The 24,379-nt window shown below is 38.6% G+C and overlaps 1 protein-coding gene across 9 annotated transcripts in view; it reads right to left on the bottom strand.

Moving 5' to 3' along the window:
- Nucleotides 1–24,379, bottom strand: part of PARD3 (par-3 family cell polarity regulator) — a 696,077-nt gene that overhangs the window by 310,730 nt on the left and 360,968 nt on the right. For all 9 annotated transcript variants that reach the window (XM_066386075.1, XM_066386074.1, XM_066386078.1 and 6 more), the window contains exons 7-10: nucleotides 24,250–24,333; nucleotides 6,823–6,948; nucleotides 5,350–5,729; nucleotides 1,383–1,522 (exon numbers count right to left, since the gene is read on the bottom strand). In XM_066386075.1, the coding sequence (XP_066242172.1) occupies nucleotides 1,383–1,522; nucleotides 5,350–5,729; nucleotides 6,823–6,948; nucleotides 24,250–24,333 (730 nt within the window). The remainder of the gene's footprint in view (nucleotides 1–1,382; nucleotides 1,523–5,349; nucleotides 5,730–6,822; nucleotides 6,949–24,249; nucleotides 24,334–24,379) is intronic.

The following is a 24,379-nucleotide window of genomic DNA, read 5'->3' as shown; positions in this document are numbered from 1 at the left end:
GACACATTTGGGGGGGGAGGGTTACTTAAAGGCAATGATTCAAGTCCCAGCTGAGATTCTTACTAAATAAAACAAGCTACAAATACAAATTTGGAATAATACTACAGTTGGCTCTTGAACAACATGGGTTGAAACTGCACAAGTCCACTTATATATAGATTTTTTTTGAATAAATAAGCACAGTACTGTAAATGTAATTTTAATTCCTTATGGTTTTTTAATAACATTTTCTTTTGCCCAGCTTACCTTCTTAGAAGAATCTAGTATAGAATATATATAACATGAAATAAATGTGTGTTGATCAACTGTTTGTTATTAGTAAGGCATCACTTACCAATCAACAACAGTAGGTACTAGCAGGTGGGTTTGTGGGGAGTCAAAAGTTATACTCAGGTTTTCGGCTGCAGGGATGTCAGTTGTCAAGGGTCAACTGTGCAAAATATACACCCAAAGGATAAGTGGTCCTCTTTAGAAACAACACCTTAAATGTAATTTGATCTGAAACCTTTCTTTTTTATTCAGCTTCTTCTATCTGTGTCCATTAAAAACTGGTGACACGTGAACAAGACAAAAAGGAAAGAATCAAGTAATCTGGCCCAAATGTAAACACGAAAAAAAAAATAGGAAGTTACTCCTTTGCTCTATTACTTTTCAAGAAATCTTTACAAGAGCTCAATCTAAAGAGTTCAGAATTACATGTGAAAATACAATTAAAGAAAAAAGGATAATGTCATAAAAATGCACTTTAACATTAGAATTTGAATACTAGGTAATAATTAGGAGACCTGTTGCTAAAAATACGGACAGTCTATGTTTTCTGAAGAAAACAGTAAGAAATAACAGCTAATAAAGTATATCTTTACTCACTTTTCCTTCCCTTTATTTCTTTATGCACAAACATTCAGACAAACAAGAAATTTTGGAAAACAGTTCTTTACTTTTGACATTTGATTTTTTATGTCTCCATTCATTTTCCATGCAGCCATTTGAAAGTTCCCTTGTTCCTCTCATTAAGATACAATGTTTCCCTTACTTCACTAGTCTCTTTGCAGTTTACACAAGTAGATAACATTACTAGATTGCCAGACATAAATTTAAGGCCACCCAGAAATATAACCTAATGGACATGGTACTTGTTACAGAATGACAAAATGTTATGTCACCTCTTCAACAAAACATCTCAGTAAAAACTGAGTACATTAAACAAAGAAAAAAGGTGTTTCTCATCCAATAACACGGGAAAATACAAAAGTAAAGCACGAATACGTTGTTCTGTGATGCATGCTTCTGCTAAACGTTAAGTTTCATATTTCATAAAGATATTTCTTAAAGTAGCCATTCACCAACTACGGACCTTCTGACATAGAGAAGTACTCGCTCACCTCCACAAGCCGATCCCCTGCCTTCAGGCGGCCATCTTGGATGGCAGCACCCCTCGGGAGGATGTTTTTCACATAAATTGGAGCTGAGCCGCCTATGGTGACGTCTCTGGAAGTGATGCTAAATCCTAACCCTTCTGTACCTAGATAGATAGGAGAGGAAAAAAGAGTCAATAAAATGATTAGTCTTGATGTTCACTAATGTATTCTAGATAAAGCATTGGTTATAACGCTGTACACCAAGTTGACATTTTGTCACCTTCACAATGGCCTACATTCCCTTTAATACTTTAAAAGCTGTAACAGATCCCCCCCCCCCAAATAAACTGAATTCTGAAATGGTTTACATATCAAAATTCATTATTTTGAGAAGAAATAACTATCTAAAGAGATGGAAGGATATACAAATATGGTTCGCAAAGTGTTTTTAAGTTGGTCTAAACCTTTGATTGTGAAAATAAACTCAATTTCTTTAGACAAAAACATAAAAAAACTTGCATTAAAACACACAGTACATCAAAGAGCACATACATTGTGGAATAATGGTATCTAGATTTGACAGGCAGGAGGTGCAGAGGAAGAAACATGTTCAGCGCGATGAAAAAGAAATTTTTTAATCTGCCCAAGCTATTTTTTAATCTTACTCACAGCAAGTTACAAACAGAAGGAACACTATTGTATGTGCCTGGTTCTCTTCTAACTCATCTCAATCTGACCAGGGACAAACCCATCATAGATCACAGCTACAAAGTGAGAGAATCATCATACCATATTTACAAGTACTGAACCTAATGAGGCATTTAACAGTTGCTGTGCTGATGTGTATAATTTAAATTCTAAGTTCTTTGGTAGCTTTCTTGACAGGCACTCTTATAAGCTTAATACAGTATAGGAAAAGGTTGTATGTCTCTGGAGCCAACACGCAATAAGCCAAAACAAGCGGGGGAGGGGGGGGGGATGTGAAGGTAATGATAAATCACGGAACTTTTATAAAAATATTAGGTTCCATGTCAGTTAAAATGATATTAGGACAGATACTTGCTCATTATAGGATCAAAAGATTAATAAAGGTAAAAAGTTTTTATATAATTTATTTTATATAATTTATTCATTTGATGCAGCACTGAGCACAAAATTATCAGCAAGAACACAGTCTATAAGTAAACACATATGGGCAAATAAACATGAATGAAAAAGTTAATTACGGAAGAGACAAAGTAAAAGTGAAGAAAACACCCAATAATTATACCTACAACAAAACCTAATGTAAATATGCTCAATTTCGAACAAGACATTCACTTACTGCAAGTCTAAAGTCACGTTCATATGCCTGGACTGTTCATTTCTTGTAGTTTGTGCTAAAGACCTGAATGGCTGGCATATTGTCTATATGAAATTTTCCTAATTATTCTGCTGGGACTTTCCCATATTTCTATGTGCTTTCATGAAACTCTGATGACTTGCAATAACATTTATTAAGAAAGAATTCTAAATTACCCTCCTTTTGCAATATTAATTTATATAAGTTACAAAGATGGACTGAACCTTAATACTACTAAAATATCAGCTTAAGTAACCCTTAAATCTATAAGCTAAAAGTTCAGGCAATGACATTTAAAAGAAAGACAAATAGGTATCAATTTTAATTTAGCAACGCCAACAAAATATTTTTCACTAACAAACAGATCACTGATCTTCTCTTCTGACTTGATTAAAAAACTAACTTCTACAAAAGAACAGGGAGGGTATTTTTTTGAGAATGCCAAAATGGCAATAAATATTAAGAAATTATACTTATGGAAGCAAGTGCTTAGGGGCTATAAGGCTTCTTTTTTTAAGTATTTAAAACTGATCTCAGCTTATAAAAAGCTTCTGTCAAAGCATGTCAGGTCACTTTGAACTGAGTTAAAAGTTTAACATTGACCTACCCTAGGTTTTTGATGTACCTCATTAAAAATGTTAACTGTAACAATACTGGTAAAAACATTAACTGTTAATTAACTACAATGAAAGCTTGTTCAAGTCTCATACAGCCATTATTTAAATAGCTGTATTTAGTACTAATCAGAGACAATCAGCATTCTTCACTGTTATTTATCATAAACTATTTTTTGTGTAAAATATTTGTAAGTATTGGCAAGAATAAAAAAGTACTTTCTGCTTTTGTCATACAGTCTCACACTAAATTGAAATCAAGGTAGAGTTATGAAGTGCTATCACATTTAGATGACTCGAGATCAGAAAAAAAATGTTTAAAAGAAATCATTGTTTCTAGATTTCTTGGGTTGACCGAGCACATTCTTTCTAAATTAGCTTGTAAAGAATGTAACCATAACTCTTTAAATGCTATAAATACAAAACTTAGTTTCTTTATTCAAAAGATGATTCTTTTAATGGCAAATATAATTTCACTTTTAAAAGTTCTTATTGTACATTATGTTGCTAAAATAGAACTGTGTCAAAAATTAGTATGAAATAAATATGCTTGCAGGAATATAACAAGGCAAAGATATGATGAACCAATATCTTCATGACAATGATCAAGTAAAATATTTTTCCTTTGTTGAGAGACCCCAAGCAGAATTCTATCTTTCATACAACTGAATTTGTGCTTTTTAATGTGCTTTTGGCTTAAAAACTAGGGCCTGTCACTCGAGTAGAGAAACAGCAAGCCAGAGGATCTGCTGTTTCTCACTTAGGAATTAACGGAGCTAGGAGGGATTTATACTGATTGGACTTCATGTTTGTAATGGTTTCAAAAGTGGAGTAAAGCTGTCAATTCCTGATCATGTCAACCGAGTATTTGGAGCTTAAAAGCCAGTAACTAGAAATAAAGAATTTGTGGTTCATGTAATGTTCAATGAAGGAACATGATTTAGAAAGGAAATGGGAATCTCAAGGCTTTACAAACTTGTAAACTTGACCCCAAACAGGAAGGAAAATTGTCTACATGTCAAGATTTGGAATGTTCTAGAGGAAACTCCAGCCAGCAGGAGCCACGTGAGCAAACTCACCTCTCAGGTTCATCTCCGTCTAACTGCAGGAACTGGTTGAGCTCATAAAAAGAGAAATAGCCTTAACATGACACACCATTTTGAAAGACAAAATTTAAAAACCTATCAAACCGATCAACTCAGACCAATGACTGACAGCAAAAGTGTACCTCAGGACAGCGGCTGGAAACCAGGGAGCCAAGTCTAGCCCCTGCTCCGAGTCATGGGGAAGGCCAAAAGGAAAAAGCGTGCTTCCTCTATTCACAAGGATCCGTGAGCTACGGGATGGGGCTACTCAAAGACTAAGCTGATATGCGGGACATGTAATAAAGAATTAGCAAGGCCTATTATAACCCTGTCTCCTTAAGGAAAGCAAGAAAATATTCTGGAACGGTGGCTTAGCTTCTCCTCATTCTACCACATACCGCCAACAGCGCCAAAGGAATCAATCACATCCTATCACCCTGAGGCCAGGGCTGCAATGGAGGAACTCTCTGAAGTCCATCAAGTGGGCTGACCAACACCATCAAATCCTCACTATCGCTTCAGGTTCAAACGTGACATTCTAAAATCGTTCTTCTTCATTGTTAAGTTGGGTTTTTTTTTTAATTGATTTTAGAGAGGAAGAGACAGACAGACAGAAATATTGGTCTGATTATATGTGCCCTGACTGGGGATGGAACCAGCAACCTCTGTGTATCAGAACAACGCTCTAACCAACTGAGCTATCTGGCCAGGGACATTGTTAAAAATTTTGCTGCAGTAGTAACTGCTACCTCCATCACACAAACTTTTTTTTAATGCCTTCTCCTACAAACATTTGAAATTTCAATACAGCAAAATAAATCTGAAAAGCATAAAAATACATTTTAAATACTCTCTTAAAGAAAGGTCCTAACATCACTTCCTTCACATTTTAGGTGAGTGGGCTGAGTTTCAGAGAGAATACCATCAGACAAAAACAAGAGAGGGTGTACCTTTCTTCAGCTGGATATTCAGCCTCTTGCCTATTTTTTTGTTGTAGCCGCTGCTCACACTTGTACCGAGCACGCTCTGTGGGGCGGGGGCTGGAGCTGTGGGTGGCTTCCCGGAGGGCTGGCTGCTCTGAGGTAGTCGTGGGTGGGCGTCGCCCTGCTCCGCCGGGTGGGGCGGATGGGGTGCTCTCGGCGCAGCCGGCAGCCGGGCACCGCTCCCACCCCTGTTGTCACCATACTGGCTGTCCGGGCTGACGCGGTTCAGGTAGTAGTTGTTCTTCTCGCTCTGGGATAGTTGTTCGTACTGCTCTTTCTTCGCTGCCGGGACGACGTGGAACCAAATGATGGGTGTGCGCATGGCCTGACGGAACATGTGCTGGGCCCTGGGTGGGAGACGAGTGGGAAACAGCAAATGGAGACTGGCAGACGAGAAGGCATCATGAGCTTCACTAAGTACACTCATTAAGCAATGAGAAATGACACACTCTGGGGAAGCTGAAAAATGGCCTTCTGATAGTGCACAAGTCACGGTTTGCGAGCCCTTACAGAAGCAGAGCCGTATTTCTGACAGGAATTTCTCATGCTTTAAGTGAAAATGACAAAATTATCTCAACTACAGATAAAATCCAGTTCTCTGAACTATAAATCGTGAAATGATAGTTTCAAGAACAATGGAGATATTATCATTTCAATGTGAATAGAAATTAAATATAACCACCTCCACAAAAGTATAACGTTATCCAGGAGCACTTTAAAAAATTTTACAGTATTTGCTTACAGGGAGACCACTTGACTTTTTAAAGAAATAGATCTAATCAGAAAGATACTTAAAAAGCACATGATGTATTAGCAAAATTAATTCAAGTCTGTGTGTTCAAACATCCCCAAAACAATGCGTCCTCAACAACAGAGTCTCAGGAGCCGCTGGCCCGGTGCTGCTCCGTGACCAACCTGGGAAGCCACCCCATCTCACACCAATCCCCCAGTCCTTGTGATGTCTGCCCACTCGTGCCTTGTTTTATAAGAACTAGACCACTTTACCTTCAGTGGAGTAAGGGCACCTGAATCAGGATAAATAAAATCTGAGGAGACCACAACACTGTGGCTCAAAGGAGCTCGGTCTGCTTATTTGTACTGAGAGGCAGTACGAGGGACAAACCTGGACATGGGAGTTAAAGCATAAGACAAACGCGGCCCTGGTTAATGCTGCAAAAGCAGGGGGAGGGGCAGAACCGTCACAGCAAATGGGGTCCGTCATATTTTCAGACGAACTCTACCAGTCAGAGGGTGTTTTAAAGTGTGGTTGAATGATAGTGATTAGAGTTGGAGGAACTGTTAAAAGCTCCCTAAGGGCAGATGACATTCCATGGCCAGTACAGATAGAGACCACGAACGTGGCACAGGACGTGTTCCCGTGGCCTGCGTGCCACCGCACCCGGAGCGCGGAGCGCTGCGAGGCCGCCCGCTCACACTTACTGTTCAAATCTCCTGTTGCGAAGGTCACCATCGTTAATCCGCACGATGCAGTCATTCTCGTGAAAAAGGTTTTCTTGCTCAGCCTTCCCACCTTTCTCCAACCGTTTTACTAACAACCCCAGCGTTCTGGAATATCAAGAATGCAAATCACTGCACGTGTGACATTTCCACCCTGTACTGTACCGCCGCTTCAAGGCTGGTATGATATCTATAGAGACCTCCCAATAAAGGGGTATGTTAAAGTACTACTTGAACATCTTAAAATTAACACCACGGAAAAGCTAGGACAGTATCAATACTGTAGGGAAAGGAGCCCTTTCAAAAAAATTTAACAGATCGTTTCTGACTTGCCAGTAGTATGTTTCTGAAACAAATGGCAGACTTCTCTCTAAGCTTACTTTGAGTAGTGAGTTTTTTTCATGCTCGCTGATGGCTATGAGTGACTTTTTTTCAAAAAAGGAGTTAGTTCCAGTTACAGTTTTATTTACTTAAAATCATGTTTGTTTGATAACCAATTTATGGAAACAGGAAGAACATACATTTGCCTTTTTTTAATGTTGCCTTACATATTTTTAAAATAGAAATTTTTGTACGATCGTACTCTGGATGGTCAGGAGGCACAAGGACGTACATGAATGTTTGTACTACCCAAAGAGTTAGACATATTTCATATAGCGCCGGCCTGGGGTTCAGTGAGCATCACAGTGTGGAGCACGGGTGGGCACGGGTGTGGGCACAGGTCTGGGGGCTTTCTGTGTTCACCCAGCTCCATCTCACATGACAGTAAATGGAAGGAGAGACGCCCTCAGCCCATGGTCCAGTGGAGAAGCAAATGAAAAGGATTTAAAAAGGGAAGAGACTCTGCTCTTGGCATTTGAATTTGAGAGTGCCTAATATTCCGAATTTCAAAACTCATTTGATCTGCCTAAAGGAAGTAATGTGTTGCCATCCCTCTCGTTGGGGGAAAAAAAAAAAAAAAACAAAACAGAAAAAAACCAGTAACAGGCTCAAATCATGCCACATATTCATCTTTTGCACGTGGACTGAAACTTCAGGTTGGAGAAAAGCCTTGATGAACTTGGAGAGGCCGACATGAATGGGAGCAAAGGAAAACTTCAAGTGTGCTTGGACTAGAACACAGACCCTCTGACTGACCGCGGGGCCTGGACAGCCCCCCGAGCAGACATACCTGTGAGCCCAGTACAGGAACAGGGGCCTGCACCTCGTTCCAATGCTGTGCTGTATGTGAAGGTTAGCATCAAGTCTGTAGCATAATCACATTAAAATTTTTATGAACTTATTTTTGGCTTGTCCAAAGTTTGTATTTTCAGGAGGCAGGAGGAGGTGAAGGAGTGTATAGGAGAGAAAAATGGTGGTGGATGGAGACTTGACTTGGGGGTGGGGGTGGAGTGGTAAACGTACAATATAGTGTCCAGATGATGTGTTAAAGAATTGTGCAGAAAAAACCAGTATCATTTTTTTAAAACCAGTGTCACCCCAATAAATTCAAGAAAAATAAAAAAAAAATAAGCCTAACATATAGAAGGAAAAAAATGCCCATGGCCTTGGGCATATAACATATAACTAAATTAAAATAAAGTGAATTGTGGCAAAGTTCCTTTTTTGCTTATTTTGCCATTGCTTAATCTTGGATAGAGCATTGGCTCAGCATTCAGATGTCCCAGGGGTTGGATCCCCAGTCAGGGCACACAAGAGAAACGACCATCTGCTTATCCACCTCCTGCTCCCCCTCCTTCCCACAGCCAGTGGCTCGATTGGTTCAAATGTTGGCCCTGGGCACTGAGGATGATTCAGTTGATTTGAACATGGGCCCCAGATGGAGACTGCAGGGTGGATCACGGTCGGGGCGCAGGTAGGAGTCTGTCTCTGTATCTTCCCCTATTGTCACTTATTAATTAAAAAAGGGGGGGGGGGAATGCCCATATCAATACAATTTAGAATCCTGCATAAAGACACCATCAATTGCAATAGCCTATATATCTTTCCCAATAGCCTACAATTTCCAGTACCCTATACATTCTATGTGATCCAGGAGACTAATACCCAAATAGTTCCTTCTTCTTTTTCACAGTCATTGTTGCTATCTGTTCTGTGGTCATTTATCTCACCACTCCCCCCACCCCCGTCAGTGTCCTTGACAGACATCCCTTATCTCTATTATTGCACTGTAAGCTCTTGGAAGATACAGAGGATGATATTCAGCAATACATGCGCAAGCCCTTAGCCAGTAGGGAGGTCTGGATAAATGATAAGGGAATGCATGGATAACCAAGTGTCGCTGAGGGAAATGAGCCTTCGATTCTAACTAGCTTTTGGCAAAAGAATACAAATGAAATGACATTGAGACTCTGATCACGGTTTGTTTGTTTTTTAATGAAAGTTATCATTTATACCCAAATATATATAATTGAATGGAAATAAAGTATATTGTGGCAAAGGTCCTTTTCTTGCTTATTTTGCCATTGCTTAATCTTGTTTCTTTTGTGAATATTTACAGTTCTCATTTAACATCATTCTAATTTTTATTTTTAAATACAGTAAAGAGGCATTGTACCTGACTAGGGCCAAGTCCACCCACTTGCAAGAATAATAAGAGGAGATAATATTGAAAACACCATAAGCATCTACTAGCATTGAGACTAAAAATCTAGTGACTGATAAAAACAATATTCTGTAATTTTTAGTTCCATACTATCATACATTGGTACTAAATACATATAAAATGTCTCTGAGCTCAAGGTAAGAATAAAGCAACTGAACTGTCTAAGTCTGCATCGGAAAGAAAGAGATTTCATAATATGTCACACCGATAATGAAGTCATTGGTAAAATGTCACCATATCCACAACCTACCCTCCTATGCTACTCTATTGTTTAAGTTGTTTCTACGTGCAGCTAAACAGTGCTCTACCAGAGGAATCCAATGAAGATATTTCTATGAGCCTGCTGAATGGGACAAAAAGTTTTGAGAAATCAAATCAAGTCAAGGTTACTGATAATAGTGGAACAAGTAAAAGACATGTGGCCACTTTACCAGCAAAGGAGATGGTGACTCAGCCCCCCATGAACAGTAATGACATAGCCTGCACTCAGTCCCCGCAGCCAAAATAAACGCTATCGAGAGCTGCTCTATTAATCAGTCACTAATGGGTGAAAGCAGCATTGCAGCATTTCTGCAACCTAAAGTGACTCAACAGGATATTTTTAGAGAAATATAATATATATATATATATACACACATACTGTACAAATATATAATATACTGTTTCATAGAAATTATTTAGCAGTTAAATAATACCAGTCATTTAAATTTATAAATTTATCCCTGAAAGATCCTTCTAGTATTTATGACAGTTTAAAATAATATCTCAATATTTTTCAGGTGAATAGGTCTAAGGATCAATATTCATCTAGGTAATCATGTGACTTTTTATACTTACTGTCTTCTTTCTGGGAATCACTCTACAATGACAATTCAGAGTAAGAAAAGCATGACATGCTTCATGTATTGAATGGCTTGTCTATAAGCCCTCATATATTGCCACAGGCATCAATAGTCCTAATATATAATAAAAATGCTACAAATCATGAATAAATAAACTATCACACTTAAATAAAATATAATTGAGGTTCATTAAATGAGGTTTTTAGAATCCAACATTGTTAAAATAGTAAAAAAAAATCACAGAATCCTTTTTCTCAGCACTGGAGACAAGAGAACTGATGGGGGGGAGGGGGGGAGTGGGAAAGAAGAGGAAGAATTTCACCCTGAACTACAGGGCAAGTAATTAGGGAATCAATGAACAGACTGAATTTAGAAGTTGGTAGCCTGCTGATTTCCTAGCGCTTGACCTCACTGTTAGAATAATTCTGAAAAAGAATGGATTAATTTAAAAGTGCAGTGATACAATCTGCAAAATTATCTCATTTGCTTCACTAGGTGAAAATATTACAAGAAGGAGTGGGAATGAACTATCAAAAAAAAAACTTTACAAGAAAACTGCACTGATAATGTTAACAGCCAGACAGAGAATGAAAAGTGCCCTCTGAATGGAAATCAACAAGAAGTAATCACAGATCCTTCCGTCTTCCTGAAAAATGTGTGTGTGCAAAGCAGACGTATTTCCATACCCTCTACATTCAATTTAAAGGCACCTCAAATGGTACAGATCATGAAGAGCAATTAAAGTTAACATGCCACAAATTCAACCAGCAACTACAACTTGCTCTGAAGTACAGAATGGAGATAATAAAATTAGGAACATTGTGACATGCCCATGTGCTGAAAAAGAGAGGAGTATTTCACCTTGGCAAGTACCAGAATTCCTTCTTAGGAACAACCATTGTCCATCAGAAGAAACCACTTGGCAAAAAATAAAAGAGGGGAACGGAGTGAGCTCCACGTTGAGGGAAACAGTTCAGGAGCAGAACCAGCCACCAGACGGGCTGGGCTGACAGACACGGGAGACAAGCATAGTGCCCCAATTACTGGGGCAGAGCAGACTCGGGAAGATGTGTCCACAGGGTTTTGGGTTGTGTGAAACACAACCCCACTGACCTCCCGTTTGAAACTAATGAAAATCCGATGTGGTACATATACACCATTCACAAAAATTAGGGGAAATTTCAAAATGAATGTGAAGCGATTAAAAAAAAAGTAATTGATTTTTTTTAATTAAACAAGAACATCAGAAAGCAAATGACAGGTCAAAGAAAGTTGTTTGATTATGCAGATGAGATGCAAAACCAACTTCTATTTCATTGGTGAAAACGCACTGTACAAAAGGCTGAAAGCACTGGAGTATCTGCCCGTGCCCTGATCCCCTCATTTTTGTGAGCAGGTTACTTGTGAACCAAATGAATATTTTTTTCTTGTAAAACTAAACATCCCCAAACATACTCCTCTTCTATGTTGCTCTATATCTTTTTCACAACTGGGGGTAATTACTATATCCAACATGCACAAATCTCAATTCTGAATAACATTCCTTAAAAAACATGCAAATATACATGTTTATTTTAAGACTTTTCTTGTAAATTTTGAATAATGTTTCTAACAAAAATAAAAGATACCAAAATAGAAAAAAAGAAAAAAAAAAGGACAGAGTCACAGAAAGCAAGCATCTTTGTACTTGATATCGGATGCATAATTAGAAATTTAACTGCTGAGATTATATTAAGGATGGCACCACTACATTTTTACAAAGTTCATTAGCCTAATTATATACTTAATTAAAACAAACTCAGCCACACATGTTAACATTTTCAATTTTAAGTATAAGTTTACAACCAATGCTAAAACTGAAAATAAGTAATGCATGTTTTATTGACATCTAAATTGGCTGAGCAAGTCTGAGTTTTGCTTTGTTAATGCAAATTCCCACAACTGCCACCCAGCGATATGGAAATGATCACAATTCATCTTAATCAAAGCTGACACAGTGTAAACACCACGACTGTGGTGAAGTCAGAGCTGGGATGGACAGACCCTCTGCCAGCAACGCATACCAAGTAAGAACATACCAAACAGGAGCAGTGGGCAAGTACCTACTATTGACCCCTGGGAACCAATCACAGCCCTTGTTGCAGCCAACACAAACAGGAAAAAAAGTTTAAAGGAATTCCAAGTTAAAATAAAATCTTGAATTTTTCTTAAAAAGTCTTTAATTGATGAGGTGGAATAGAACAAAAAATGGTAAACAAAAAAAAATAGAGAATGTCTTCAGATTTAAGGCAGGATTGAGTGGCTCTATACTATTACACCTAAAGAAGCAAGATTAAACTTAATGTAAAATACGCCTGTTCTCTCAAAAACAAATTCATTTATTATGGTCCTTGTTGGGCAAATAAGTTTGTAAAATCTGTAATTTTGGGGTTTGCTCATTTTTATTGTTAAAAATGGCCACTGACCATGTGATTGTGTTGCCCCGGTGATACTGTTAATTACCTTCATGCTTGAGAAGGGGCTTGGTTATGCTAATGTGTGCTGGAGGAGGGACTGTCAGGCCAAAAAGTTTTAAAAGGAGGAGACTGAAGGCCATTTTGTGAAGAGGCCAGGTGGCTGCAGAGGAAGCAGGCGGCATGATGGCAGGTGCTGAAGGGGAACAGAGGGGAGGGGCTCTGTGAGCTCTGCTGAGAACTGCTGGGGCCTTTGATTCTAAAAATTTCGGAAAAGATTCTCCTGGTTGTGGAATAGGAGAATGTATGAATGGGTTTTGGTGCCCGTGTGTTTGTTTTTACTCACTGGCCGAGTGTGAAGCTAGAAATAAAGCAAATGGCTCACCATTTCCTGGCTCCATTGTTTCATTACCATCTATCCAAATCTAATGTGAACCTGCACGGGCCAGGCAGCCGTGACGGCCCTGACTACTGGACTTACAGTCCTTTAACAGAACAAACAAGTCTGCAGCTGAGAATGTACAATCGAAAAGTTTCAGATAAAAGGCATCAGATTTAGAAAATAAAGGTAAATTATTTTTTTCTAAAGTAATTAAATTAAAATTGAGTGCTCGAGTTCAAAAGTATATTTTTTTCTTTTAAAGACAATATTCAATTTTAAAACTCTACAGTGAACTGAAACATACACACCTCAAATAGAGCTTTCTTTAACAACCAAGCTAGTACCATAAAATCCAAATTGGCTGTATTCTTTATTAACAGAGGCACCCAACTAACTAAACAAGTGCATATTGGGATTCTCAAATTTATGATGAAACATTAAAAACTCCTATCAGACTCATGAGAGAAGAGAAAAATGATCACTTTCTATTATATATACTAATAAGCACCTTCCTAGAAAGCCATACTACAAAGCATTAAGGTGTCGGGAGCCGATCCATTAATGCTGGCTAACTAGGTCACAGCAGGAGAAGATCCACAACTGCTGGTTGACAAAGTCACAGCAAAAGAAGATAGAGTCACTGCAGTAAAGACCAAACAGCTGCGGGTTGACAAAGTCACCGCAAAGGAAAGGCACAACGATACTTCCCCCTTTAATCTTTTGAATTAATCTGGCCTTATATTCCCCCCTTTTCTGGGTGTGTGCTATTATTTATGGCACAGGGATAATAGTACCGTGCTTTCCCTGTAGATTTGTAGTAATTTCTTTGGAAATGAGACAGAAGGTGTAAGTTCCACAGAAAAGCCTGTAAGCCCCTTGAACTGGGCTCATAAACATAAGAGGCTGGCCATGATATCCCTCATAAAGGGTTAAGTTTGTAGGAGAATTTCTTCTTATTAATCATGTTAGAAAGAATAAAGTTAGAACTTAGCTAGTATATGGATATAGTAAATAAATAAAGTTTAACTAGACATTAGAATCTTAGGTAAAGTGTAGTGGAGTGGCCTGTTGCGTGGCCTTGGATAGGAGTGCAGCTGGCTAGTAAAGAATGTTTTGTTAAAAGACTTGTTTTGTCACTGAAGACAGTTGCTGGGCTTTTCTCAGTAAAACATTCTCATGAGATTTTTGCATTTTCCAAGAATAAGGAGAGGAATGTGGTGGGATTCATAGCAGCAACAGCAACTAATGCCTTCTGATATTATGTTGCTACTAGCTATCTTGCAGGTGCACTCTATGTATCTTTAAGTAAAAATTACTCTTAATACTATGTCAGTTTCTTAAACAGCAAGCCTTTTGTAGTCTTGTGAAAAAAGAATTAGGACACTACATGAACTCAAGGCTATTTGCCTGAGCAAGCGGTGGTCCTTTGCTAGTTCTTGATAATTTTGTCTGCTATCTCTCTCTGCGCCCTTGACTCACAACAACAGTAAAATAGAGTTACTAATTAGTACTAATCTTTTAGAAGTTTGTACCAATATTGTTATTACTATTCAAGTTATTGTATAACTGTACTTTGAATAACTTACCACCTGACTTGTAGCTTATAGATATGAATTAACTGTTATCTAGAAATATGTAACCATAGTGAAACTAAAACAATGATGTATTGAAAATACCATGTGATTGTAACTTAGTGTGTGTGCATAAAAAGTAAAGTTAGACCAGCCATTGGCAGAGATGCCTGGCAGTAAATGCTAACTAGAGAATAAAGAGAAAGAAAAGAATTCGGCTCTCTCACTCGAATTTCGCCGACGCCGTCTCCTCCTGTGGGACCCCTGGATCCCCCCCGGGGCTGGACCCTGGCATTAAGGAGTGAATTTTAAGGCCCATACAGGAAGATAAAAAGAAGACAAAATGTTTTTTTTTTCTTTTTAAATTAAATTTACTGCTTGATCAGGTGGTGGTGCAGTGGTCTGGGACGCTGAGGACCCAGGTTCAAAACCCTGACGTCACTGGCTTGAGCACAGGCTCACCAGCTTGAGTGTGGTGTTGCCAATTTGAGTGTGGGATCATAGACATGACCCTATGGTCACTGGCTTGAAGCCCAAAGTCACTGACTTGGAGCCCCCTGTCAAGGCTATGAGAAGCAATCAATGAACAACTAAGGTGCTGCAACTATGAATTGATGCTTCTCATTTCTCCCTTCCTGTCTGTTTGTCGCTGTCTGTCCCTCTCTTTCTCTCTCTCTAAAAAAAAAATAAATAAATTACTTAAATTTACTAAATGACAATGGTTAATAAGAGTACATTGGTTTCAAGTGTACAAGTCTATGATAGGTCACCCATATCACAGAATATATGATATCTACATGTCCAATACAGCAGTGGTCCCCTTTTTTGGGCCACGGACTGGTTTAATGTCAGAAAATATTTTCACAGACCGGCCTTTAGGGTGGGACGGATAAATGCACAAAATAAAATTATGCAACCAGCCTAAAAACTGTGGTATTTTTAAATATAATTGTCGAACTTACGAGACAAGCAACAAGAGTGAGTCTTAGACGGATGTAACAGAGGGAATCTGGTCATTTTTTAAAAATAAAACATCATTCAGACTTAAATATAAATAAAACAGAAATAATGTAAGTTATTTATTCTTTCTCTGTGAACCAGTACCAAATGGCCCACGGACCGGTACTGGTCCATGGCCCGGGGATTGGGGACTGAAGAAGATCTGACATTGGGTGGCGAGTACTTAAAGTATCATTGTTATTTGCTGCCCCTACCAGTTATTTTCCCTGTGTTTTATAACTCCATGCATTTTCTTATTTATACCACACAAAGTCATAGAACTGTTTCATCCTGCAGGTCCAAGGTTAAGTGAGCTAACTTACCCAGGCCACACTTACTAAAACTACAGAGCCAGCTTCCATCCAAAATAATGTGACCTGTTTCTAACAACCCTTCCACCAACGACATGAAAACTCGGCCTGTGATCAAATCAGAAACGGACTGACCCCAAAAAGTAAAACATTTTTAACTTAAAATTCTGAAAAGAAATTTACATTTTGTTCTTTGATATGCTATCTAAAGAGCAAAAACTAATAAAGTCTAGATTAGAGGAGCTAAGAGTTCAAACTAAGAATAATTAATAACTAAACTTAGGAGTCAGTCATGTTCAATTTAGGACAGGGAGTGACACGCAGATTTTCACTGAATAATTCAGTAAATGAGTATGGACTTCTTGATATCTTCAAAACAGATTTGTAACTATTTCGATAGACAGGTTAGCTAAATATTTTATAAAATCTTTAGTTTTCATTTGAAAGAAAAAATATTCATTACATGTATCTGATGCAGAAAATAAACATTCATATTTATTTCAACCATATTCTGTATTAATCTGATAACATGAATACATATTTTCCAGTAAGGTCTCTTTTATTTCAACTTGAATCGTGAACATTATAAAATATTATTTTAGTTACATGATTTTTTTTCAGCTAGAATGGCAGAATTTATAGATAGTAATGTAAGAAAATCAAACCAGGAAAAAATAGTCATGAAAAATAAATTTAATGCAGAAATTTAAAAAGTTTGGTGTTGACCCTCTGCCTAATACTCTAAATACCAAATTGAAGATAAATGGTTGAAAAAATCTTTTGAGATAACAAAAATTAATCAGACTAATCAAAAGAATTTGTAAAAATTAAGATGAGAAGTAATTAAGATGCTAGCACGAGCAGGTAGATAGCTAAAGCCACACCCACCCATACACACCTTCACATGCATACACACACGTGCATGCGCGTGCACACACCCGCTCTTACCAAGGGCTGTTTCCCTATTTAAAAACTTTACATTTTTCCTTAAGTCTCATGACTTTCAATCAGATATTAGGAAGAAGAGTTCTGTGAGTGCTTATTACTATCAGAAGATGTTAAATAAAGTTGTTCTTTCTATTTCCTTTAGAATTAGGGGTATATGCCCTGGCCGACTGGCTCAGTGGTAGAGCACTGATCCAGAGTGTGGATGTCCTGGGCTCGATGGTTGCACACAGAAGAGAAGCAACCATCTGCTTCACCACCTCTTCTCTTTCCCATTTCTCTCTCCTTCTCTCTTCCTCTCCCACAGCCATGGGTCAGTTGGAGTTAGTTGGCCCAAGGTGCTGAGGATAGCTCCATGGCCTCACCTCAGGCACAAAAATAACTCAGCTGCTAAGCAATGGAGCAATGGCCTCAGATAGAGCATTGCCCCATAACGGGCTTTCCGGGTGGATTCCAGTCAGGGCACAAGCTGGAGTCTGTCTCTCTGCCTCTCTACCTCTCACTTAAGAAAAACAAAATTAGTGGTATGTGTTAGTGGGAAATAATATATAGATACAATAAAGAAACTTTCTTATCAACTAATAAGTGAATACAAAGTTTTAGACTCTTGCCTCATTCCCAATAATATGAATAAAAAGAGAAGAAAATTTAGACATAAAATATATTAGACTGTAAATGCAATGATGGCAGGCATTTTTACCTGTTTGGTTCTCTAAAGTAGGGTGGGCAAATGACAGAACCCCTGCCAAAATCCAGCCCACCGCCATGGCTATACATGAAACTCTACTGGAACTAAGTCACACTTGCTTGGTTATGTACTGTCTTTCATGTGACAAGGACAGCATTTAATAACTTGCAATTCTGCCAAAAATACTGGCTACCTGACCCTTTCCAGAGAGTTTGCCAACCCAGATAGAGTATGCCTAGATTAAGAATGGTGTGTGACAGAGTCCAGATCTTTTTTAAACTAGCTTAATGAAAAAAATGAATAAAACATATAATGTCTATTTACACACAGAAAAAGGTATTATAAAAGAAAATGCCAATCTGACCAGGTGGTGGCACAGTGGATAGAACATCAGCCTAGGATGCTGAGGTCCCAGGTTAGAAACACTGAGGTTGCTGGTTTGAGCGCAGACTCGCCCCTTGAGTGTGGGATCATCTGCTTGAAGGTGGGATCACAGACATGACTCCATGGTTGCTAGCTTGAAGCCCAAGGTCGCTGGCTTGAGCCCAAGGTCACACTGTCTTGAGCAAGGTGTCACTGGTTTGAGCAAGGGGTCACTGTTTTGGCTGGAGCCCCCCCAGTCAATACTTCTATATATAGGCTAGCTAAATATTTTATAAATCTTTAGTTTTTACTGGAAAGAAAAATTATTCATTACTGTCAAGGCACATATGAGAAGCAATCAATGAACAACTAAAGTGAAGCAACTACGAGTTGATGCTTCTCATCTCTCTTCCTGTCTTTCTCTCTCTCACAGAAAAAAAAAATGTAAGAAAAGAAAGTTTCAAGGACAACAGGTTCCAGTCTGAAGAAGAATATGTGGGAAGTGTCCATTATAAAAAAAAACCCAGAGAAGCTGACTGTGCTTTGAGAATCATGTCCTTTTAGCCATACTTGTTTTCATAGGGGAAAAGATTTAGAATAGCTACTACACACACACACACACACACACACACACACACACACACACTACATATATATGTTATATATATATATATATGTTAGACTGGGAGTCCAAGTAGAAGAGTAACAGTTTCTTAAAAATAATACAATTATATTTATGAAAAACTTCAATAATTTCTCCATTATTTAGTGAATTCAGTCTCAGGGCCACTCATAAAGGGCTTCCTAACACTCTTTTCAGGGCATTGTTTTGAATCAACAACTCATTATTTAAACAACTAGGTATACAGTTACAGTGCATCTTCCTTTCATCTATTTCTTCCTGGAAAGCATGTCTAACTAGAACATCACTAGCATGAATCCTGTATTTCTTCCACAGGAGAGATACAGTTTCATTGCTTCCCTAGGGGTTTGCAGAGCAGCCACTATTCAATAGTCCTGCTTCCTCTGAGTCCCTGTGGCCCAGGGACAGAGAGCTCTTTTGACAGACAGCATGACTCGTTTTACGTACATATTTCTCAATCTGACTATAAGTTCCTTAAAACAAAATATAAAATCTTATAATTTCATAAGCCCAGCCCATAGTTTAACACACTATTTTACATTTTGCTTTTTAAATACTTAGCATATCATACTAAATTATATTTCCTATATGACTAGAAAGCCTCATAAAAAATACCTACTCTTAACAACTATCAAGCCAGGCTACACCCCCTTATCATTTTATTCGTAATACAGTAATGCCATAGCTAATATGAATACTCACAGGTTCATTCATTCTTTTTCTAAGCAATACCTACAGGTCAAGTTATAGAAGAATAAAAATATATACCAAAAATAAACATAAATTTTCTACCATAAGTGACAATTATTCACTAACTAAGAGTAGTTAACATTTGTGATTTAAACAAGGAATTCATGTTCATGTTTGACATTTAAATAAGGCTGAAATGGAATTATGAATATAAAGTGAAAACTGATTTCAATGTCATACAACTGGGTCAAGACTCCTGGAAGGGGATCAGTTAATGTTACTTTTGGGTAACATACAAGATAATGAGTAAAGGGAAACTACATCAGCAAAAGATATGCCTGTCTTTTCTTTTTTTTTTAAGATTTTATTTATTCATTTTAGGGGGGGAGAAGGAGTGAGGGAGGAAGGGGGAGAGAGAGAGAGAGAGAGAGAGAGAGAGAGAGGTGGGGAGGAGCAGGAAGCATCAACTTCTATTTGTGCCTTAACCAGGCAAGCCCAGGGATTCGAACCAGCAACCTCAGCATTCTAGGTCAACGCTTTATGCACTGTGCCACCATAGGTCAGTCTATGCTGTCTTTTCTATGCACTCATTTGTCTCTATTTCTGGAGACGTGAAGCACTGGTTCTGGGATGGGAAACCAACTGCTGATTGTCACTGATGCCCACTCAAGGGGCAACACCCAACCTACAAGATCTTTGTTTAAAAAAACAAACTTCACTATGCTTCAGGCATTCATTATATCTAAGTGGCTACCCTATTTTCCTGAATTACATTTGATATCTGAGATATTCTGCATTGTCTCTTTATGGTGCACAATTACCATCTACATTGTTCTTTAGACTCGCTGTCCTTGAAATCTAAACCAGAAAGCCACAATGGCAGATGTGTTTCTTTTTTAGAACTATAGGCAGACCTCAGAGAGACTGCAGGGTCTATTATAACCAAGGCAATCCCGCAAATATCACAATGTAAAACAAGTTCCACACATTTTGTTTCTCAGTACATATAAAAGTTATGTGTACATTTTACACTGTAGTCTACAAAGTGTGCAATAACATGTCTTAAAATGTACATACCTTCATTAAAAAAATACTTATTGTTGCTAAAAATGCAAACATTAACCTGAGCCTTCAAGCAAGTCATAATCATTTTGGGGGTGGAGGGTCACACTTTCAATCTGTAAGAAACACAATATCCGCAAAACTCAGTAAAGCAAAGTGCAGCAAAAGGAGGCATTGTAATGCCTCACTTAACATCACCAAAGAGTTCTTGGAAATGCAGTGAAAAATGATGTAAATGAAACCAATTTTGCTGCAGACTGACTGATATACATATGTGTAAAACAACCCCTGCACATCACATCAACATTCTAACAAAATAATGTTGAACAGAACGATGCCATCCAAGCACGTGCTATGTGCCTGTCACTATTCAGTTACACTCACTTAATTGCAGCACCAACATCGAGATGGCCCAAAGTGGACTGTGATTTTGTAAAAATGAAGTTACTGTTGGAAATTTCCTTTTAACATCCTACAAATATGAATTTTTGTATTCCCATGGACCCGTGTGCAGTATCTTCACCAATTCTACTTCATGTCTTCCTTTCTGCTCTACTGAGTTGCTTAATTTGCCTGTGCAGCCACCATGGAGTTGATGCAGCCCCTTGTACAAGCTAGCAGCATCCTGCTTAAAATCATCGTCCCCCAAAAGCCAGCTTCAGATACCTAAAGCAGACAATACATTACCAGCTCAAAGAATAGCTGTTATGTAACTATTTCAATGTCTAGCACATAAGTGTAATTGTGTTATTTCAGGGCTGTCACGCCACCCTAACAGCACATCCCTAGTGAAAGACAAAGTCCTGTTCATCCTGTTTATCTTTGTTCCCTGGCGCCTAACAAAGGAACTACCACGGGCTAAACACTTGGAATGGTATCTAAGTGAATGAGAAGACTTCGTGTATAATAATAAGCATGCCTGAGTACAAGGGAAATAGGGGTTTCTGGATCCCGAAGATCGTTGTCTACGATTCTGAACAGCCTGCCTATATTTCCTCTCTCAGAGTCAGCCTCCCTCTGAAGAGCTGTTTCCATCCTGGCCACGAGGAAGCTTACTGATGCAGCACAGGCACTGGAGAAAATTTAGTGCTATTGTTTCTCAATATAAAAATGGGCAAAACCTCTAAAGGGCTGATACTCCAGAACCTGACTTGACTCATCTCTTTGTGCTGACTATAGAGAGCTGTACACGGTTTTCTCTATGAAGTGTCAAACCAACGGAAAGTGAAAATGACTCAGCTGAAAAACCATTTTTAGTTCTGCAAAGGGGAGACTTGTCTACTTACACGAGTTCTATAGATCAAAACTAAACACTATGGCAACTAGTCACCGGATGGGATTTGTGAAATGTCCTTTGTTGAATTAATTTGGAGGAGGTTTATTTTTCTTGCTCATTCCCCTTTTGCTTTATGCTTCTCATCAATTCATTTTATCCTAACATCCTTTCACACTGACACAGGAAACAGGTAATAAATGACAGAAAATAACATGTTTGTCATTGAAATAAGGGTTCAAAGCTGGTGTATAACAATTAGATCCCATTTGTGATGACTTATGTATATTCCACAGAAAGTTAAAGACCCATTAATATTAGGAAGCTATAATCCATGCATTTTATCTTATTTTTTCTACTTCTGATAGAAATGTAAACAACATTAAACTTTTGAGATCATTAAAATATATTTAGCTCTAGCCAGTTGGCTCAGTGGTAGAATGTCGGCCCGGCGTGTGGATGTGTCAGGTTCAATTCCCGGTCAGTGCACACAGAAGAAGCGCCTATCTGCTTCTCCACACCTCCCTCCTCTCTTCTCTCTCTCCCCATCCCACAGCCAGTGGTTCTGCTGGAGCACCTCATGTGCTAAAATAGCTCAGTCACCGAGCAATGGAGCAATGGCCCCAGATGGGCAGAGCATCATCCCATAGGGGGCTTGGCAGGTGGATCCTGGTCAGGGTGCATGCAGAAGTCTGTCTTTCTCCCTCCCTGCTTCTCACTTAGGAAATAATATATATTTTTAAAGGAAATAACAAGCAAGAGTCATTCTGAAAACAACAGAGCTTGAAGAACTGAATGTTCTTGGGGAAGTTCCAATGCTTCCCCAGAGTTTAAAATTTAAAAAAGAAGTACCAGAGAAAAAAAGTGAAAGCAGTTACAATTCTGTGACTATAAAACCACCCCCAAACTCAAGGTGCATGTCACAACTTGTTACACAGCGCCAACATTCAGACTCCAGCACAGCTGTAGGTGAACCACAGTTTCCGTGTCCAGAATGTCCACAGAACATGTGCGTTACCCATGAGGTAAAGTCTGCACTGCCACAGTGGGGAAGACACAGCAGGAAGGTTATACAATTGTTTCATACTCATCTAAAACTAGAACTAGGCAATTTCAACAATGCCTGTAATAGATATTACATCTGTCTTTTCAAACAAGTAGTAGTTGTAATTCTTTGGCCAGTGTTTCAACCGCATTCTAAGTTCTCAGTCACTGGTCCAAGGCAACATTTCAGCTTTCCCTTCTCCCAATGTAAAGAAAGAAAAATACTAGAATAAAATAGAAAAATGAATAATAAAATAAAAAAGTGATAACAATAAAAGAAGTTCAAAATAGGAAGCCATACAGTACATCAATCTGTTTCACCATGGAATCATTAGATGGGTAAGTAAGAGAAGACGTGATAAAACTTCACGTGATAGGAGTTTCATGTGCATAGTTCATGTCCCTGGGAAGGACAGGCTGTGCTGCTGTTGTCTGACAGAAGCCCATCCTCCACTAGCTGCAAAAAGCAACTCATCACATGTATTTGGATATACTAAAACAAACCAAGACAAAAATAATAATTCTTTCATAGAATAAAAAAAAAGCAGCAGATTGAAAGATACTCATATAACATTTTAACCTTTTAAGGATACGTGTCTATAAAGTAATGAGGCCATATTAACAAACAATACATAGTTCCGACACCTGAATGTGCAGGCAGAAGGGGAGGGGCTACCAAGAACAGGGAAGGAGATAAATCTACAGCTTGTCTTACTATATAGTTTAAATGTCAAGCACAATCATGAAAATCTTCTAAAATTAAAAAACTAAACAAAAAATGTAATTTTAAATGAATCATTACCTAAGTGACCCAGATAATCTCTACTGGATAATTCTTGTCCCCCAGAAAATGACTTTTGGCTCTCTCCCCCTTGAGTTTGCAAATCCAGTGGAGTTCTGACTCTCAAGTCTGTCATCCATTTATAGCAAAGTAAAATGTCTGCACGGATATAATGAACAATGAAATTATTAGGATATTCCCGGCCAGGGCACACAGGAGAAGCGCCCATCTGCTTCTCCACCCCTCCGCCGCGCTTTCCTCTCTGTCTCTCTCTTCCCCTCCTGCAGCCGAGGCTCCATTGGAGCAAAGATGGCCCGGGCACTGGGGATGGCTCTGTGGCCTCTGCCTCAGGCGCTAGAGTGGCTCTGGTCGCAACATGGCGACGCCCCGGAGGGGCAGAGCATCGCCCCATGGTGGGCGTGCCGGGTGGATCCCGGTCGGGCGCATGCGGGAGTCTGTCTGACTGTCTCTCCCTGTTTCCAGCTTCAGAAAAATGAAAAAAAAAAAAATTAAAAAAGAAAAAAAAAAAAAAAAAAAAAAGAAATTATTAGGATAATCTGAATACTACTTGACATCTTCACTGCCCTAAATATATTCTGTGACTGTGACATAGGTGTATGCATGGAGTGGCCACTGCCCTAGATGAAAATGTTTCCATTAAGCACATGCTAAACCAACACCACTCTACCTCTCAGCATCAATGAAAACAAAAACCCTTCACATTATGATTTAATTAAAAACCTCCAAGATACGTTACCTGCCACCTCGAGCACTGAAAGGCACTACATGGATTCCCAGAGGCCCTCCATCGTTGGGGACGTGTACGAGCTTTACCATGTCACTGTGAGACAATGATGAATGAGGGAGCATGAACATGGACTGTCAAC

This window comes from Saccopteryx leptura, chromosome 5 (genome assembly GCF_036850995.1).
Source record: "Saccopteryx leptura isolate mSacLep1 chromosome 5, mSacLep1_pri_phased_curated, whole genome shotgun sequence".
Taxonomy (NCBI): Eukaryota; Metazoa; Chordata; class Mammalia; order Chiroptera; family Emballonuridae; genus Saccopteryx; species Saccopteryx leptura.
The sequence above is the reverse complement of the archived record's forward strand: the minus strand, read 5'-3'. Positions and strand labels throughout refer to the sequence as shown.